Source organism: Melanotaenia boesemani, chromosome 21, assembly GCF_017639745.1.
Source record: "Melanotaenia boesemani isolate fMelBoe1 chromosome 21, fMelBoe1.pri, whole genome shotgun sequence".
Classification (NCBI taxonomy): domain Eukaryota; kingdom Metazoa; phylum Chordata; class Actinopteri; order Atheriniformes; family Melanotaeniidae; genus Melanotaenia; species Melanotaenia boesemani.
In genome coordinates this window covers 14,810,896-14,829,136 of record NC_055702.1, presented here as the reverse complement: position 1 = coordinate 14,829,136, position 18,241 = coordinate 14,810,896, and the positions used below count along the sequence as shown (strand labels likewise).

Genomic DNA, 18,241 nt, shown 5'->3' with positions numbered 1-18,241 from the left:
CTTAGCACATACCACTCACATTCAAAGGATAGAACAAAAAATAAGTGAGAACTGTGTACTGTAGACAGTGTTACTAATGAAGAGGTTGAGGTGAAAAAGAGAAAATAAAGAATATATAATAAAATGACAAATAAGTTTGAATAAATTGGGTCAATGAAAGAAACTATTTTGCAACAAAATCTTGAAGAAACTTCAAATGGACTCTTTATGACCATATCTAGTCCATAAATACTGATCCAGAAGCCGGATTCTCAGCTCCTTTAAAAAACAAAATACAGCTTAAAAACATAACATAGATTAGTGTGTGTCCATGAATGAATGTGGGTGTGGAAGAGAAAGAATGTTACGTAAGCTCTCTTCCCATCCATCCATTAAATAAAAGTGCTTGGCTAAACACTGAAGAGTCAGAGTGCCGCTCATGTGTACATTTAAATACGGTTTTGAATATGTCTATGAGTCATTTGATAATAGAAATGTATGTTTTATACCATGTCTACCCACCTTCCCCCCAAAAACACCCACCATTTGTTAAAATGACAAATCAACACAGTTGAACTCCTTTTTATTTTAAGGGACAAACATCTATAACTATTAAACTCAGACAAAATTAGAACTAGAACAGATTCTTAGATGAGGCTAAAGCTTTTAAGTTAAGTTTACTACATACTATGAAAACCACATGGTCAATTAAATATACAGGCACTAAATTCACTATTACCAAGCCAGTAGCTCTCTGGAGCCCCACAGTTTAACAATAAGAGACTATGGAAGCTGAAATTTCTCCTTTAAGGGATCTTTTTTTTTTTGGCTTTAGAATATAGTCAATAATTTGCATATGTTAAAGAAAAATAAAATAAAATTAGGGCAAATAAACTTTGGCCCCTGACTGGTCTTGGACAAATGTAATTTTCCTCATCAAAAAACTAATTGCAATATTTGAAGAGCAAAACTGAGAACTGATGGGCACTCCAAAAAAAAGTCAGCGAACTGCCTTATGAAGGCAAAACGTTCCAAGTTGGGTTGTTGATTTCAGGACTATGCACATTGCACACACTTACATAATCACTTTGGTCTCTACCTATAAAAGGACTGATACACAGCACACTTAAGCTTGTTCATGTGGTCCCAGAACATCAGAGTGCTTTGTTTGGAAGCTGTCACTGTTATTTCAAGCCACAGCCATGAGTCATACATTAAATATCATCACTGCTATCAGTATTGAAGACAAACTCAGGATATTTGTTTTTTTAGTTGATTCATGTCACCAAAACACTAAATATTGCTGATACCTATTTAAGATCATCTGTTCCTAAATGCAGACAGTAAAACATGCAGTTTAAAAAATATCAAGGTAGGTTACATTGCAAATGATGTGCAATTGGACAGGGAAAAAACAAACACACAAAAAAAAACCACCTGCTTCTTTCTGCATAACGTTAGAAAGGGTAAATTAACTGGTTAAACCTGAGCAAGCAAAAAAGCATTCAGCATTGCATTTAATGAGAAAGGTAATGCTGATAAGGAAGAAAATATCTTTGAACAAGTTTAGCTTTTGTCGAAGTTGTTTTGCATGCTATGTCGTCACACCAGTTCTACCTGCCAGCTCATATAGGTGATTTTATTTCTGCTCCTTTAGGGTATGCAAACAAACTAAATCCTCAGTTTCCGATCACGAGAGTGAACTCTTGACTTTTGTTGCTCCACTGGGAGTTGCTGCTGGCTATGAGAGGAAGATCTGTCTCAACAAAGGCCAAATGTGTCACTTCCCGACCAAAAATCCTTCTTCATAAAAACTTAAATAGAGCAGGTGCTCTTGAAACAAGCAAATGTTCAAAAAAATATTCTCGAGCATTGGGATTGGTAAAGGCAATAAGACGGCGAGGAATTATTGTTAACTGCAAAGCATCTTTACATTTAAAATTACATTAAATGCTAGTATTTCTTCTTTTCAGTCTAAAAGTGGTCATAGAGTTGGGGCTGGGTGATAAACTGATTTTATCGATTAATGTCATTTAATAGGAGCTGGGTTTTTTTTTTTTTTTTTGGAGAACTCAGACTCGGAACAAGTAACGACACCTTGCAGAATTAATACAGCAGAGTCCCGTGTCTGCTTCACCACTGCTGGGTAAAGTGAAGGGAGGTAACCCCGAAGCTAGCTACAGCTTCACCCAGGAGTAATCACCTGTTCTCCACCTCCTGACCTCGGTGTGGATGTGGAAAGTTTAATAGATGTTTCTGTCACAGTTTTCACCAATGGTGGAGGCAACGGACCAGAAAAACATGTTTTATAAATCCTCAGAAATAGACCAGAGACCAGAAAAAAATAAAGATATCACCAGGCCTTGCATAGAGTAAATATTTACTTCTGTGAAAAAACCACAAGTGATTACACACAATTACTTAAGATTACATAATAACTGTATAGGCTTACCAGCAGCAACATATCACAAATGCAGAAGTTGCAAACCCCCAGATAGTTTAGACATGGCGATAATGTAGTAGTGCAAATCCAGCTTAATTTGTTGAACGCCAACAGTTCGGTTAGATAAAATGATTTAACCTTTTGTAGTCAACATCATTTATGTTTAAGCAGATTTACAACATCTTTTCTCAAGTTAAATATACAAATACATTAATCAAAATACATGAAGTTAAGCTTTTGCTGTGTTTTAATGCTGTGGTATGTTTCATAACAATAAATACACATATGCACATAAAATTATGTCTTGACTTTTTGAACATATTCAGTCTGATGTGCCATTCATCCCCAAAGTTGTTTGGTAGTAGTATTTAGCATCAGACAACATAATTTGTCATAAGCAGCCACATGCGTAGGGTAATCACTCAATATTATAAACTGAATTTACCACCACACAACACAGAAGTAGATGAGTGTAAAAATAGTTCATCATTTCAAAAAGAAAGCACAGATGTATTGTCAGACACATGCAAAAAGAGTAATAAAGTATTTTTAGTATTATAAGTATGAACTTTAACATTTGATACTGACACATTTGTGAACACGTAAAAGCATCTTCTGTTCTGAATGAATTGTTTATGAAGTAATATTGGTGGGGAATCTTTGGAAAAAGTTAAAAAAGAATCTAGTTTGCAAAAACAGTTCATTTTACAGCAGTTAATTCTTCAACACAATGACTTTAGCCTACCTTTTAAGTGACTACATCTAAACCATTTTAAAGCATAATGAGAATTTTATCATGCAAATTCTGATACGTACTTGTACTACAGAGACATGAATTATTCAGATCTTAGTCAACATTAAGGGAGAAACTGCAACACTTCACTTATGTCATAAAATACTATTCATTGTGTAAAATATGCTGAATACAATTAAAGAGCATGTGCCACTGGATGGTAATGTTGACATTTACAGTTTGTTATAGAATTTTGATTTGAGTTAACTAAAGCTTTTCGGCGTCACTTAGTTAAAGTTAAGTCTTTGTTATAATTTGCTGATGTCATTATGTACAGGTGTGAAACATAACCAGAGTTTGTATGGGAAAAAAATACCTGTCATTCAGATCCGTAGAACCCACTAAAGCCCCGTTTCTACCAACGGGTGCAGGTCAGGACATATTTTTTTGTGTTTTCACACGTGAAAACTAGGAAAGGGTACCCTAATATCTGACCCAACCTGTCCTACTTTGTTAGTACCCTTTCATTGGGGTACAAATCTAACCGACCCGACCTGAAAGGGTGGAGTTTGACACACTGCAATCTGTTGATTGGTTGAGAAAAGAAAAGTCACTTCACGTGCGACCTGGCATAAAAACAAAGCAGGAATGGCTCCTTGTTTAGAGCTACAGATTTTCCTTTTGTTGATTAAATCTCTGTTTAAAATGGCATTACAAAGCACCGCCAAGAAGAAAGAACACAAACTGTTTGATGACCGCCATTCTCCTCCATTGTTTCTGAGTCATGTTTTGGTTATACTTTAAGGAAGGTGCTTCAATGACGTCATGTTACTACATAGCTGAGGCATCTATCGCTATCCGACTGATACTCCATCTCTCAAGAAAGGTTATGGTTGGCTGTGGAAACGCAACGAGATTACAGTTTACAAACCATATCTGTACCCTACCCGTCACGACCTGCACCCGTTGTTGGGAACAAGGCTTAACACACCAACTCTGATTGATTCCAGGATAAAGGCTTGATAGAAAGCTGCCTCAAAGGCAAATGCTGACCTATGGCCCAACAGACTGTGTATGTTTTTCAGAAATCACAGAACAGGAATGTGGTCGACACCCTCCTTATAAACAGTGGATTCACAAGGACGTGGCTAGGGATTTCAAATACAAAAAATAAAGAAAGAATTGAGGACTTAGACACAAAGTAAGCACCAACCACGATACAGCCTGAAAGCAGAGTCACAACGCAAACACTCCACTAGCCTACAACCAAGCGATGCACCAGCAAGCATTGTAAAGCAAACAGTGAAAAGTCAGTCATCAATTTAATGATATCAGTCATGACACTAATGGCATATGTTAAACAAACAATCAGAGCAGATACAAACAGTCATTTTTCAGCACTGGTTAAGTTTAACCCTCCATGGATCAAGTCTTCAGCCTTTTGCCACATTTTAGGTTTAAAATGTGCGCCAATGCAGAGCTGCTCTACCCCTTGAAATGGCTAAAACACAATTTATATATTATTTGTATCATTACAACATTTTGCCACTGACAACCTTCAAGAAATCCAAATAAAGTAGCCACAAGCATCAGGGAAACATTAAAAAACAACTTTCCGTCACTGGACAAAGAGGCAGGAGGCAGTTTGAGAGAGAGCCAGCTGCTGACACACTTTCTTCCTGAGGGAACAGGGTGGAGAGAGTGGAAACTTTGCTTTGCTGAGAAAACCAGGTGCCAGTCCAAAAACAAACTGGACATCCATTTTTAAAAAGGAAATGTCAGCTGGTGCAGCTCTGAGAATTTTTAGCTGGTTTCAGAAATGGCAACACTGTGTACAATTTTGGGGCAAATCCTGCATTATAGAGGCAGCTACAAAACAAAGACATATTTTCTTACCTTTTTCCTGTTTAAAAACATGAGAAATTGAAATATCATATCACTCTTTACTATCATCACAACACTGCTAGGAAACATAAAGAGGCGTGCATCCAGTGATTTGTTCTGTAAACAGTATTCACGTGATTGTCTGCATGGGTAAGGCTTTAATCAGGTTATGTGACTACCATTTGAAAGCAGGCAGACCTGAGTATGGATCATCAGTCCCCAATCCAATAACTCTAGCTTAAATACTGTATATTAAGAACTGGCTTTAAATAGATTTATCCTAGCAGGAAAAAAAACAAAACAAAACAATTGCATCAGAAAATAACCAGGCTGGGGCTGATGTAGAGCGTCATATATTTAAGCAACCCACGTACAACAATCAGCCACATACTGAGTGGCCAACATGCTTCTCATTAAAAAGCAATCTTTCAGTACTTAAGGCGGTTTAAGTACCCTGCCACCAACAACTGGCAAAATTAAGTTTTAATTGCAATTGTTGGGTCTCACAACACTCCATCCCATTGAAAGAAATGTGCCTCCACTAATAGAGAGCTTCAAAGGATGATCCTGACAGGAGGGTGTGTTTGTCTAACATGGCACAAGCTCTTCATTGACATGATTCAACTTTCCCCTAGCTTTGAGCTGTTAAGGGGAAAAAAGGGGGTGACAGGACTGAAGTAACACAGAAAGAAAAATAACACAGCAAACAACAGAGAATAAAAAGAGTTTAGAGAAAAGAGTAAGGTCCAAAGAACTAGAAAATGAAGAGAACTGCAGAGGTCAGAGAAGGGAGAAAGAAAAAAAAAAGCTAGATAGAACTAGCTTTAGTAGGGGTGGATGTGATGGCTTTGTAGGGCATACATTTTCTGGGTGCCAAAGGGCTCTAGCCTCTATGGAGGAGGGGGACAAGATCTGGCACTGTAGACAAGGAGGAGGATGGGCAAAAACAGGGCCCGAGACTAATCTATCTCCCTCCCTCCCCCCCTTCTCTGTCTCACAAAAACTCCCTCAAATCCCTTTTACCAGAAGATCTGCTGACTATAACCAGTCACCCAAAAGGCAGTTGACATAATAACCCCTGGTGTATTCGTGCCTGCTTTCTGCTTTGAATTTGTAACCGACACTGTAAAAACCTACTGATCTGCTCTGGCCTGAGCTACCTCTGTCACCAAAAAGACAAAGAAAGTGCCTTCAATTTGGCCTTAAAAAGTAAACACAGAAGAACATGTTTGCCTTTTCCTCTATTTACAGGTTCAGCCTTTGTGCCAGTCTTCCGGCTTTCCATTTACTGAATTCAAGGGAACTATTAAATGTGACGTATGGGAAAGCAAACAAACAACCACACAATCACACTGTAGTACACACTGACTGACTTACAACAGGAAAACCACAAAAATACACAAAGAGAAATACACAGTACTCTCCAACAGGCCTGCAATCATGGAAGCCAGAGTGGTGAGAAGGAAGGGTTGGGTTTATGGTGCTTTATCTAACCAGGGGGATCATATGCATGCATGTACAAAACACACATGTGGAGATTTGGATCCTTGTCTGAAGCAGCATGCAGGCCAGAGGCAAACACCCACACAGGCTGTTAGAAGACATATGTACAGGAAAAGTTACAGTTAAAGCACTTACAGTTACACCACTGACGCATACTGATGTAGTGATGTACATCCTTTCTCTTCCATGTGCCATTCAAGGATTTTCCAGGGTCCAAAATCAGATAAATGAGAGCACTCAGATAATTGTAATAATCAGATCTGACATGTCTACATACATGTCTGAAATACGATATTTGAAAGATTGTTGTCTACATTTACCAGTCAGTGTTTCTTCCAAGTTCACAGCCAGAAATGCTTTGATAATAAAAAACAAAAAACAAAAAAAAAACACAGTTAATATCCAGTGGGATCACCTGTGTATGCACACACGTCTATGCTTATAGCATCAGGGAGGAACTCTGTCATGGACACAGAGAGATGTTTTTACTTCTACTATCATTCTCACAGTGGACTACATAGTACCTACAGAGTTGTAATCCTGTAGAAACTATAATGAGATTTTACCACTTGCCAACAACTTATCAACACGGACTTCATTCCCAGAATGACAGCCTGTAAAATACATGCACAAACAAAGCTGAACACAGAGAGAGAAGGCCAACATGAGTTAAAATCAGTGGGGTGGAATGTCTCATCTAAAGTCCTGCTTGTGGGGATTCTTCCTCTTAGCTCTCTGGTGTCCACTGTGCAGAGCAGACACCATCTGGCTAGCTGGAATGCAACTGAGCAGGGGGTGGAGGAGTTAAGGGGTTTGCTGTCCTGCAGGGGGATGGGTAATGGCCGTGACATAGAGTATTAACAGTAGCAGCATTAACCATTTCACGCCAGACAATCAAAACTCTTCAAAGCAAAAGAAACCACAGAATTGTGGTATCAAACTTCTTGTCAAGTCTTAAGGTCCACCAAAGAGCATTTGGTTTGGTTTTTCATTATATAACATTTGCATTAGATTATTTCAGTGATATAACTGATGTTTTCCCTTTAATGGGAAAATAATCTAATCACTCTCTTTAACAGATATATGGATTCAACCTAAAATACAATTGGTTGCTTAGTTTAAGTCACATTTTTCAAACTACAAATTATAAGCCCGGCTCATATTGACACAACTGCACAAAAAAAAAAAAGAATGAATGTTTAATTTTAAAGTCAAGAATAATATCCCAATAATGCCGGTATTTAAATTTCCTTTGTAAACTTGTTCCATTACTGATATAACCACTTTTTTTCTATATGCTTTCTAAAGAGTCGGTGTTTTTAAACACAGTCACAACATATGGTTTGCCAATTATACATTAGAGTATGCATGTTTTATTCATGGATGCTTCAGGGCAACATCTGTCACTCGTGTGAGCATGAAGGCAATAAAAAATTAGAAGACAAGCACAGAGCTTGGTACCTCTAATTTGCTTGCTTTGAGTACAAACTAAAAACACAGTTTTACTCTAACGCTTTGTTTTCTGTCAACAGACTTACTTAAAAGACTTCAGTAACTTGTGTGTGGATAAGTATCCAGGCTTGACAGTCAGATGAAATTCTCCTCTGGCACAAAGCTAAAACAAAGATAAATGCAATATGGAGAAAGTTCATATATTGCCTCTTCACATGGAAACTATCATGTATCATCAAACAAAAAATCGGAAATGTAACCATGTGTTTAAATGCCTTGAAAGTATCAAGCTAGTTTAATGTTTTAAAGATGCCATGGTACTGGGCCTTAGTTGGTGGCAAAGTAACTGAACAAATACAGTTGGCAGTTTGAAGATGAAGCTAGAACCAGTCCATTCTAACAGCAACAGCTAGCTAAGTTTATAAATATGTCTTAGCAGAGATTAGCCTGAGGGTAACCCCTCACACTCTTCCATGTGGAGTTCCCATTGCTCGCACTGTCACATCCTTTTGCTTTATATAAATATTTGTACTGCAGAACTTCTTGGCTGTGCAGCTAAGATCAAACTCCAACTGAGCACTGAGGGGAGAAGATAGGTCAGACCCAAAAAGAGGGAAGAGATGGGGTTGGGTGAAAAGACCTGACAAACTGCAACCAACTTTTACAGTTCAGCTGCTACATGGTACTAAATTATTAAGCAATGTGCAACCTGCACCTAGAATGCTTATCGTTAGATCTTAGTGAGCAGACAGAACAATATCTGCAGTAATAACTAAATGTAATGTATACCATGCATGTCACAGCATTATGTCAACTTTTTTCATATGAACAAGATGCGCAACACTTGAAAGTTAAATGCAGGACAATGTAAACATGCATGTGAACAGAAGCAACTGATCTGGTAAGAGTGAAGTAATTATATGGAGTACAGTGGCTTGTGTGGCAAAAACATAAAATGGTGATTTTCATATTTTCAGAATCATTATAGGAACAAACCAATTATTCAGAACCCTGCACATCTTGTACTAGTGATGCAGGAATTGCAACTAAATTCTTTTATAAAGTCGACATAACTTGTTTTAAAGGAAAAAGAAAAATACTGTTCCTGGAAATAGCAAGGTATGTTTCTGCAACAAAAGCCTTCAACCAAGACTAAGTCATCCACCCTCTGAAGGCACCCTTGAGTATGTTTAGAAATGGGATCCTCACAAGGGCGAAGCAACACTGCCCACCGGCTTACACAAGCCGTGTAGGTGAATAACAACTACAACCACATAACACTAACACTGGCTCAACAACAATAGTCTCTTTGTTTAGAGTCTTTACATGGTCTAAAGAAAAGGCAGGTAAAGAGCAGAATTGCAAAATTATGTAGATGAGACATGGAAAAGTCATTTCCTGTATGGACACCCCCTGTTCCAGGTCCTCAGTGTACTACATGGGGTAGCTATTACTCATTGACTACTTTGTATTGTCCACAAACTTTCTGTTATTTCCCAATACAATCACAGCTTTACAAATGAGCATATTGTTATTAATGAGGTGAAGGGTGCCTTCAACATGTGCTGTCATGCTCTGTGCTGACAGTCTTATTAAGGCGTGTTTTAGTTTTCCTTTCCTGCCTTGCTCAACACCATTTGGATCAAGATGGTCTTGGGAAGCCTGTTCTGACACAAACAATTAAGACTTGTCTGGAAAGCCTTAAATAACATAACCCTTGGATATGAACTCCTGAAGGTATAGATGGTTCAGCTAAAAGAAATAATAGCCCTTTTGGGAGATTGTGAGTATGGTAGGTAAAGGAGATAGCGTTTTGCAAACTAAAATTAGAAGTTGTAGCAATATCAACTTCTGGATATATGCCTTTGCTTCCTAAAAGTATATCATTTTCAACTATGTAGAGGTAAAATGAAAAAAAAAAAAAGTTTTTAACCATGACACACTGACACAGATAAACACTGATTCAAAACGAGTTGCAGCAAACGTTTTTTTTTATCTGCGTTGGTATTACTGCAACTGTTTCCACTACAGAACTGGGTCCTGATGCTATTTCAGCTTTCCTCATTTTGTTTTTACAATCACTCTGTTTTCACAGCTGTTTTTGCACAGCACATCTCCACATGTTTGCTCCTCTGTTTGCAAAGGGGCTGTTGAGGAAAAGGGTGCAGGCTGTGGAAAGAGGGCAGGGGAACTTCACTCAACATGATGACCGATCCTCTAAACTATGACAGTGGGGTGAAAGGAGAAGATCAGTTGGCTGTCATTTTATCTGTCTTAACGTCTATATAAAAGTGTACAAAACTGTAACAAATTGATACAAAAAGCAAATTGTCAACGTCAATGATTAGAGAAGGAAACTACACTGACAGCTGCGGCGTGTGCTCATTACATTGTTTCGCAGTAAACAAAACATCATATCAACATTTGTAAGAAAACGATAACTGATAGGGGTTAAAAATTGCATTCAGTACTTTAAACCAGTTTAACTAATACAAAAAAGTGTAATAGGAAGCGCACAACATGGGCTTCAATGTTGCAACTAGTGTGTGAATGCTTAACAGCATTCACACAAATATACAAACGTCACAGCGCAATAAACTACTTATAAACAAAAATGTATAATAGTGCCACAACATACCTGCAGTGCTTTGTAGAGGTCCCCTACAGCATCAGCAAATACACCATAAACGAAGTTAATATCATGAGACGCCCATGAGGCAGTTGCTTACGTAAAAGTGACGAAACCACAACAGTTTAAAAGCACTTCAATCGTGTTTTGGAAAGTTCGTGACTGAGCTAACGTTAACCTAAGCACGTCGCGGCGTCAGTCAAACCTTGCGCCTGTTCTCGACGGCAATAAAAGGAAGCAAAATCTATACTTGTCTTCTTCAGAAGACAGTCCGGCTTTTACTATTTATTCTCTACTGAAATTTAGAGGACACGCAAAACTCCGTACTGCTCGAACAGACTGCTAAGACAGCAACGACTGCTACAGGCAGGTCCGGTCTCTTCAAACTTAAAATGCCTTCTCGATTCTGATTGGTCGGAGCTCAACAGGGCGTTGCGTTCACGTGTTCCCGGTAAATTCTCTCTTCCATGATGACGGTCCGAGAAGTGTAAATTGTGACGTCAGTATTTTGCGGATTTTCTGGCCAAAATTAAATGAAAACGTATTAGATACATTTAGAACAGAAATACTCTACATAAACGCTTACTTGTACTCTTTTTAGTATCACGTGTTTGAGCTACTTATACTAATGCAGTACACGAATATAATTAAAATAGTAAATTAATATTTTCAATGTACAGCAGTCATAGATTCCCAAATATTCATCATTTTAAACACGAGAATAATGTATGATCAGCCTGACTTCCTGAATAGTCCATAAAAGTAGTTATTTCCTTCTGCACATCACAAAATTTCAGAAAGAAAGAAAGAAAGAAAGAAAGAAAGAATTTAAGTTTGTTTTAGCTCTTACAACCCTTTTAGGCATTTGAGGGTCACCCATTTTCTCAACAACAGGGTTTAAGTTTGCCATCTGCTAACAGATAAATTCATGTTACTTGCTTGTTAGTTATAAGAGATTTTTTTAAAAGTGATGCTGCAGATAATTTTCTTAATATCTGTTTTTAATTGCTAATAATTGTGTAACAGCAAGGATTGTTTTCAATTGCCGTAAAATTGCTTTACCTTTATGAATGATGTTTGTAAAAAAAAATATTGGCATTCTCTCAGTATTTCTTTGTCTTGTCTTTATGTGATACTGTTTATCACACATACAAACAAAAAAAATGATTTATGTTAAGGATTTTTCTTGTATATCATATAATCTGTTCTCAAACAGGCCAGCTTTGTAGTTGTTTCCGGTGTAAGTTTTTGCAACAATGTGTTGCTGCAGCGCCTCCTACTGCTAAAATTTAAACTGTGCAAATACTTTTATACCCCTTGGTTTTAAAATAGGCCTATACTGTATGACTGAAACACAGTGGTAAGTTTAGTTATGACATTTATTGGCTGTTTCCAGGCCTAAACCAAAGAATGTGTGACTGTTCTAATAAATGGCAAGGCTGAATAAGTTGATACTGAGAATGATGTTCCTGTAATATTATTAGTTTTTTTTAGGATAAAAGAATGCCATGTTCCAGATATCTTATATTTGTAAGAAAAATACTTTATTGCCTTTTGTATACTTTATACTATAAACTAAAGTATAAGTATATGTTAGTTTATAGTTTATACAGCGTGATTCACTGTTGGGGTCTAAATTAAATTAAACTGAAATATAGTCTTTTTTACTTTTAAAACACTTATAACACCATTATGTCTGCATGAGATTTTATTTAATTGCATTTCCACTTTGCATTATCATCTGCTGCATGTCCACTGCATTATTACATGCACATGCAATACTGCATTGCATGTGCATGTAATCCTTTGATTAGTTTTTTGCACTCTTCATAAGTATAAGTGTCATGTCATCACACACGGAAATTAGGATGCACAAGGTGAACTGCTTTAATCTGTTTACCCAACACTCTCATGATAAAACAAATGGTGGGACACTTAACAGCCATTAAGGTGATTGTAAAAACCATTTTTTTTCTTAATTTGTTTTTTAGTTTATAACTTTTATGTTCATTAATGTTCACATCCTCTGTCCTGCAAGTTCCTCTGGTCTGTTCATCTTCAGCACTTCAAGTTAGTTAGGTAACACCAAGCCGATCTGTGAAACAAACACCCATTAATATCATCTCCTGGTGACTTAAATCAGTATCATTTGAAAAAAAAAAATCCAAATTCATAAGTGTTCAGACACATGAATCAAATTTTGGCAGAGTATTTTATCAGCTGCAGGCACAACTAGTAGAGGGGTGGAAAATGGAAGATCTTTGACTGTGCAGACAAACAGCAATGTCTCTCAACATATGGATATTGCTAATCTGAGTACCTTGTCTGGGCTGATGGGAGGGCACATCCAGTTGTACAGATAGTAATGGACGATCTTGTCACTGACAGTAAACTTGAGCTTTTCCAAAAAAGTCATGTTATCCATCACATTGAGAGCAGAGAAGATGTCAAAACCATTCTGTTTATGAGAGATGAGGAACATTTATATTAAATGAACAAAAATCAAATCTGCAATTCTTTCTAAAGGATCTATAATAATCTGCTCTCATGAGGCATGCTGTTTGGAGGAAATGTCATTCAAAAATAACTGATGGATTTCAGGTGATGTGTGAATCTTCTTGTTGATAAAAAGATATGTTTTAATTCAACATACACAACATTAACTTTACTAGCTTTAACCTCTATCATGTTTGGGTATAATAAATAAATGTATTTAGTTTGTTTGCTCAAAAATCTCGTTAATTTATTAAATTGTATTAAGAAATACTTACAGATTTAGCCAAGACCAACGTGTCCTCCATGAGTTCTGTCAGATCTGTGGTAGTCGTGGCAACATAAAGAAGATGAGCTGCTCTAAGACCAGTGTGGACGGGGTGATTTAGCACCCTGGAGGAGATGCTATAGAAACTCACCACATCTGTCAGAGTGCCATCATCACCCTGTGAGTGAGGAAGGAAAGTCAACTGATTTTAATCAATTCATCAAACACAGGAAACTTTTTTCCGCTTTAAAGAAACTTAAAGTAAGAAATACAATAGGGTCAGACCTCCACCACATAGGTGTAAATCATATTTTCCTTTGGCAACAACCAGTGCTCCACTTCTGGCAGAGATAAGAGAGGGCTGAGGTGAAACTTGCAGAAGTTTTTCTGGAGTAGCAAATAGATTCCTGGGGTATCTTCCCTGGTCATAGGACGCAGACCTTGCACTTTTGTCACCTTGGAAAAGAAAGAGAACAAATTCCTTTAGAAAATTCAATGTCTTTCCATAAAGTTTTTATGCATATATCAATAAATATTTGGTCACAAGGCAGAGTCACACAGCAGAAGCAGTAATAACTTCCTGTCTCCAGGTGGCAGCACACACTAACCTTTGGCAAGCGGTTGACTTTCAGAGCTCTCTGCAGGTTCATGTTCAGTCTTAAACCTGGGTAGTTGACCTCCATCAGCTTACGGGGATTCAGAGGGCGATGCCACTGACTAAAAGGATTAGATTGTTTATTTGGAAGGAACAAGGACAAGAGTTACCTCTGGGGAAAACAAAAAATACTAAACAACAAAAAGGGAAAAGGTACCTAACATTAGTCTTTCTGCACAATATATAATCTCATTTGGAACAACATGACAACATATCACATTGTCAGTGTGCACGGTTAAATCGTTTTAGTTTTTGTGATTGAAAAATTACAATTCTGTTCATTTTATTTAATCAACCACATATAATTTATAGACCTCATTGTAATGGTGTTACTAGAAATGAACCATGTACACAGATAAGAAAATTCTTGAAGGTATTTAGGTACTTATGCATCAGGCTAAATCTGATGTTTGAAGCAAAGCTGAATGCAAATTGACTGTGTATAGAAGCTACTACCTGCAGGAGCTTAGTGGTGTAGGAAGTATTACGTCAGCTGTGTAGACCGCCTGGTAGACACCCTCCTGGTTGACACGCCGGGTGAGTTCTCGGATCAGAACTGGAGTCATCCGTTTGAGGCGCAGCTTCTTGTGAACACAAAGGAATTTGACCTGCACTATCTGCTTCTTCCTGTGCAAAACATGTTGAGTCTTACCTTTGGGACGTTGACTGGGAAACTGCTTTACTTTTATGCATGAGTTTTAATATTGCTCATCAGATTTTACACAACACACATCTTTGCATATATTTATGAGCCACTCACGTCTCATAAATGCGAGCTTCTGCAGGAATGGCAGCGATGAAGCCGACTAACTTCTTATTGGTGTCTACTCTCACACCACAGTTCCACTGAAGCAGCCAATTTGGAGGTTGGAAAGCCCTTAGGAGGAAAGCATTGACACTGTAGCATGACTCTGAATAATACATTCTGATTAATCAAATTTCCAAAATGAAATCAGTAGTTTTCTTTATTCTCAGAGCCATGGAAAGCTATGTTAATTATTCATTATTCAAAATGTTATGTTTGATGAAAGTGTCCCTAAGAAAGGTTGCATCATTTATGGAGTTCAAAACAAGTTGCAAAGATAAATAGAGATATTAGAGTAGCTGGCTTGTTACTTATATCATGCACTGAGTCAGATTAAAGAAAGAAAAAAATTCTGTCCTTTTATAAAACGCCAAGCTTTAACACAGAGGCTAAAAGCAATGGACAATGATTACACCTCAAGAGCTGAATCTGCAAACTTATTGAACATTAATCAGGGTTTTGCTGAAGCTAAATAAATACCCTTCATGTCCAGTACATTAAGAAAAAGTCAGAATATGTATTAATATTGACAATCTGCAAAAAAAAAAAAAAAAGCATGTTTTTGGAGCTTACCATTGCAGATACTCCGGAGAGAAATCAAATCTGATGGTGTTGTCATCTTCTTCCATATAGTTCTCATTTAATAGACAGCAAAGCTCTTTCAGCTGAAACGATAAAAAAAGGAAAGAAAAGAAAAAATAAAAATTTAAAACATGCATTAATCCTGTACTTTACTTGCCAGGGTCTAAACCTCATCAATCAGTCCACTCCAGTAAGCTGAATACTCAGTTTGGCATAGTGACAACTGTTTTACCATTGCACACAAGCCCAGGTGGAAAACTATTGATTAGCCAATGAACACCACAGGCAAGGATGACTTTGTTGTTAATGTTTTCAGAAGTGCTAATTTTTTTCAGCGCTCTGGAGGCCTGGCTTCAGGTCGGCAAATGAAAGTATATGCCAGACTCTTCTCAGTTTACTTTGCTAAAATTTAGTGAACAGATATGTTTGCATGTCTATCCATCAGTCACAAATTAAAATGACATTAACTTCTATTTAGATATGTTAATTACTAGCGATTGGTTGGGAAAAAATCAAATACTCTTCTGAACAGAAATCAATTAGGTTTCAGGAACTGTCACACTGAAATTAAACACTTAAGTTGACAGATTTGCAGTCTAGTATCAGGAGAAAACTTTGTTGTTTTCTATCAATATCTTCTATATACAGGGAATAGCTTACCACAAGAGGGCTGCTCAGGTCCAGAGTATCCCAGGAGAAACCCTGAGGTAGTGAGTAGGGCTCATTTCGACAACTGGTTTCACCCTCTGCAATTGGACCATGAGTAGTAGGACTGTCACCTGAGGACACAAAAAAAAGAAGAAGAAACTGACTGGGGAACGTACAGTTTCATCCTCAGCTAAGAATGTAGCTAGCACACTCTCAAAACAGGAGGTCTGCAGTAGTGATTAATCAATGTGTGTGTTAGTGGTGGGTCTCCAGGGAGCATTTTATCCCCATTCACTGCTTACAATATAATTGCTTAAGCACTAGCATAGAGCCTCTGTGCTGATGTTCTCCCACTTTGATGAGTACCATAACCATACTTGCTGTTAAAATTACAGGATGGATGCATGGAAATGTGAGTCACATCCTCTTCTGAGTTTTGCACTTTGTTGACATTTGCATTTGGTTAGATAGTTATCAGTACAAATACAAAGAACACATTTCTGATAGAAATGAATGGGTGAAGGGTGAAATGTTAACAATCTATCCATCTGTTTTTATATATTTTTTTTCATACCAGCTAATTTCAAAGCAAGGTCATGGTGGCTGGAACCTATCCCACCAGCTACTAGATGAGAAGCAGGTTATGCCCTGGACAGGTTGCCAGTCGACTGCATGACCAATAGAAACAAACAAACACTCACACTTACTCCTCTGGAAAATTTAAAAATGCAGATTAACCAAATATGCATATCTTTGGACTGTATAAGGAAATCAAATCACATGGAAAGAACCCGTTCAACACAAAAAGGCTGGTTCAAACCTCTTCAATTCCACCACCATTGTTCCAGAAACTTTCTTGTTATATTATTATTATTATTTTTATACTTCAATAATAAAGGTACTGATCACTGAGCACCAAGTTGTTGTCTCATGGAGTATTGCTTCTTAATCGTAAATACAAATATTCCCTCTCAAGAAATGTCTATTGATCAGTCCTTTCAGGACTTCAAACTCAGTGTAAAGAAAAGAACATTTTTTATATTACTTTAGGATTATTTTCTACTTACCCAGTTTGGGAACAGGTTGTGTGTCCCAGAAGCGGTAGGTGTGTTTTTTGGCCTGTTGCAAGGTCTTAGGCAGATTTTGCCCCCCCCAAAAGAGATGAAGGGCTCTCTGGATCTCTTGCTGTTTTTTCTCCGGCAGACTGTCCAGCTGGCACAAAACAGGAATAGAAAGGGCAGCTTACCATAAATTGTCCAAGGTAGCACACAGCAGCAGCGTACATCAGCTCGAGTAAAGTGAAGAGTAAACATTTGACTGTTTCATTTTGCAAAAATGTCAGTTTTTAGGAGTTATCTACCAACCAGCAGAAAAAAAAACAGAGAGAAGAAGCAGTTTTCGCTCATACAAAGACACAAACCATGGCAAATGGGTCTTTGGGTCCTTTTGGCCTCCAAGCATCTTCTCCTTTCCCTCCCTTTTGATTCTTTTTGCTTTTTGTAAGACTCCCACTTTCTTCATCTCTCAGCTTCTCATCACTGGAAGACATTTCCAACCCTGCAGTTATAGTCCTGTATTTTAAAAACAGTAAATTTAGATTGTTCAATTATACTAAAAAAACAGAGAATAAGCCTGGATCTACGGTGACTGTGAATCTGTCATTGTAAATAAGCATGTCTCTGTAAAGATGTGTGCGAACTGTGGTGTCTTCTGACACATTTGCGGTTGCTCAGCTCTTATCTTTTTGAGCAGTTTGGGGAGGAGAGTGATCGCTTCAGCAACCCAGCCCAACTCCCACCCAGCCAACAGATAAACGAGAGCAATGCTAACTTGAAAATAACTTCTCAAAAGATTGAAATTTCAGACAACTGCTGAATAGGCTTCCATCAGATTAAGACTTACAACTGCTTGATCCAGGTCTTAACCAGTAGAGAATGAATTAATCTTGCACTCCCACACAGCCCCCTGTGTAATATTTTACACAATGACCAAAACACTTTGTCTCCTGTTGACTTAATGTTCATTTTTTTTGTGTTCAGTAATTTATTATTTGTCCAATAGCATTATTTTATACTCTTTTTTTTTTTTTTTTTTTTTTACCAAACTGAATTATTCATGTTCAGAAAACTTCCATTCAACAACCTCTTTTCAAAGGATTTTGGCATTA

General features: G+C 37.5%; 2 protein-coding genes across 3 annotated transcripts in view; both read right to left on the bottom strand.

Annotated features, from left to right (window-relative positions):
* Positions 1-10,986, bottom strand: part of svild (supervillin d) — a 47,400-nt gene extending 36,414 nt beyond the window's left edge. For both annotated transcript variants that reach the window (XR_006008905.1, XM_041973659.1), the window contains exon 1: positions 10,633-10,986. The gene's annotated coding sequence lies outside the window, so the exon portion shown is untranslated. The remainder of the gene's footprint in view (positions 1-10,632) is intronic.
* A 1,506-nt stretch (positions 10,987-12,492) lies between these two features.
* LOC121632304 (glycylpeptide N-tetradecanoyltransferase 2-like) lies at positions 12,493-17,761 on the bottom strand. Its single transcript, XM_041973660.1, has 11 exons — positions 17,495-17,761; positions 17,142-17,286; positions 16,087-16,205; positions 15,418-15,509; positions 14,800-14,916; positions 14,496-14,666; positions 13,993-14,101; positions 13,670-13,840; positions 13,395-13,562; positions 12,944-13,081; positions 12,493-12,718 (listed from the first exon to the last, which is right to left on the bottom strand). Exons 1-11 carry the CDS (start codon positions 17,621-17,623, stop codon positions 12,695-12,697), a joined length of 1,383 nt encoding a protein of 460 aa, XP_041829594.1. The 5' UTR covers positions 17,624-17,761; the 3' UTR covers positions 12,493-12,694.
* Between the last annotated feature and the right edge of the window lie 480 nt (positions 17,762-18,241).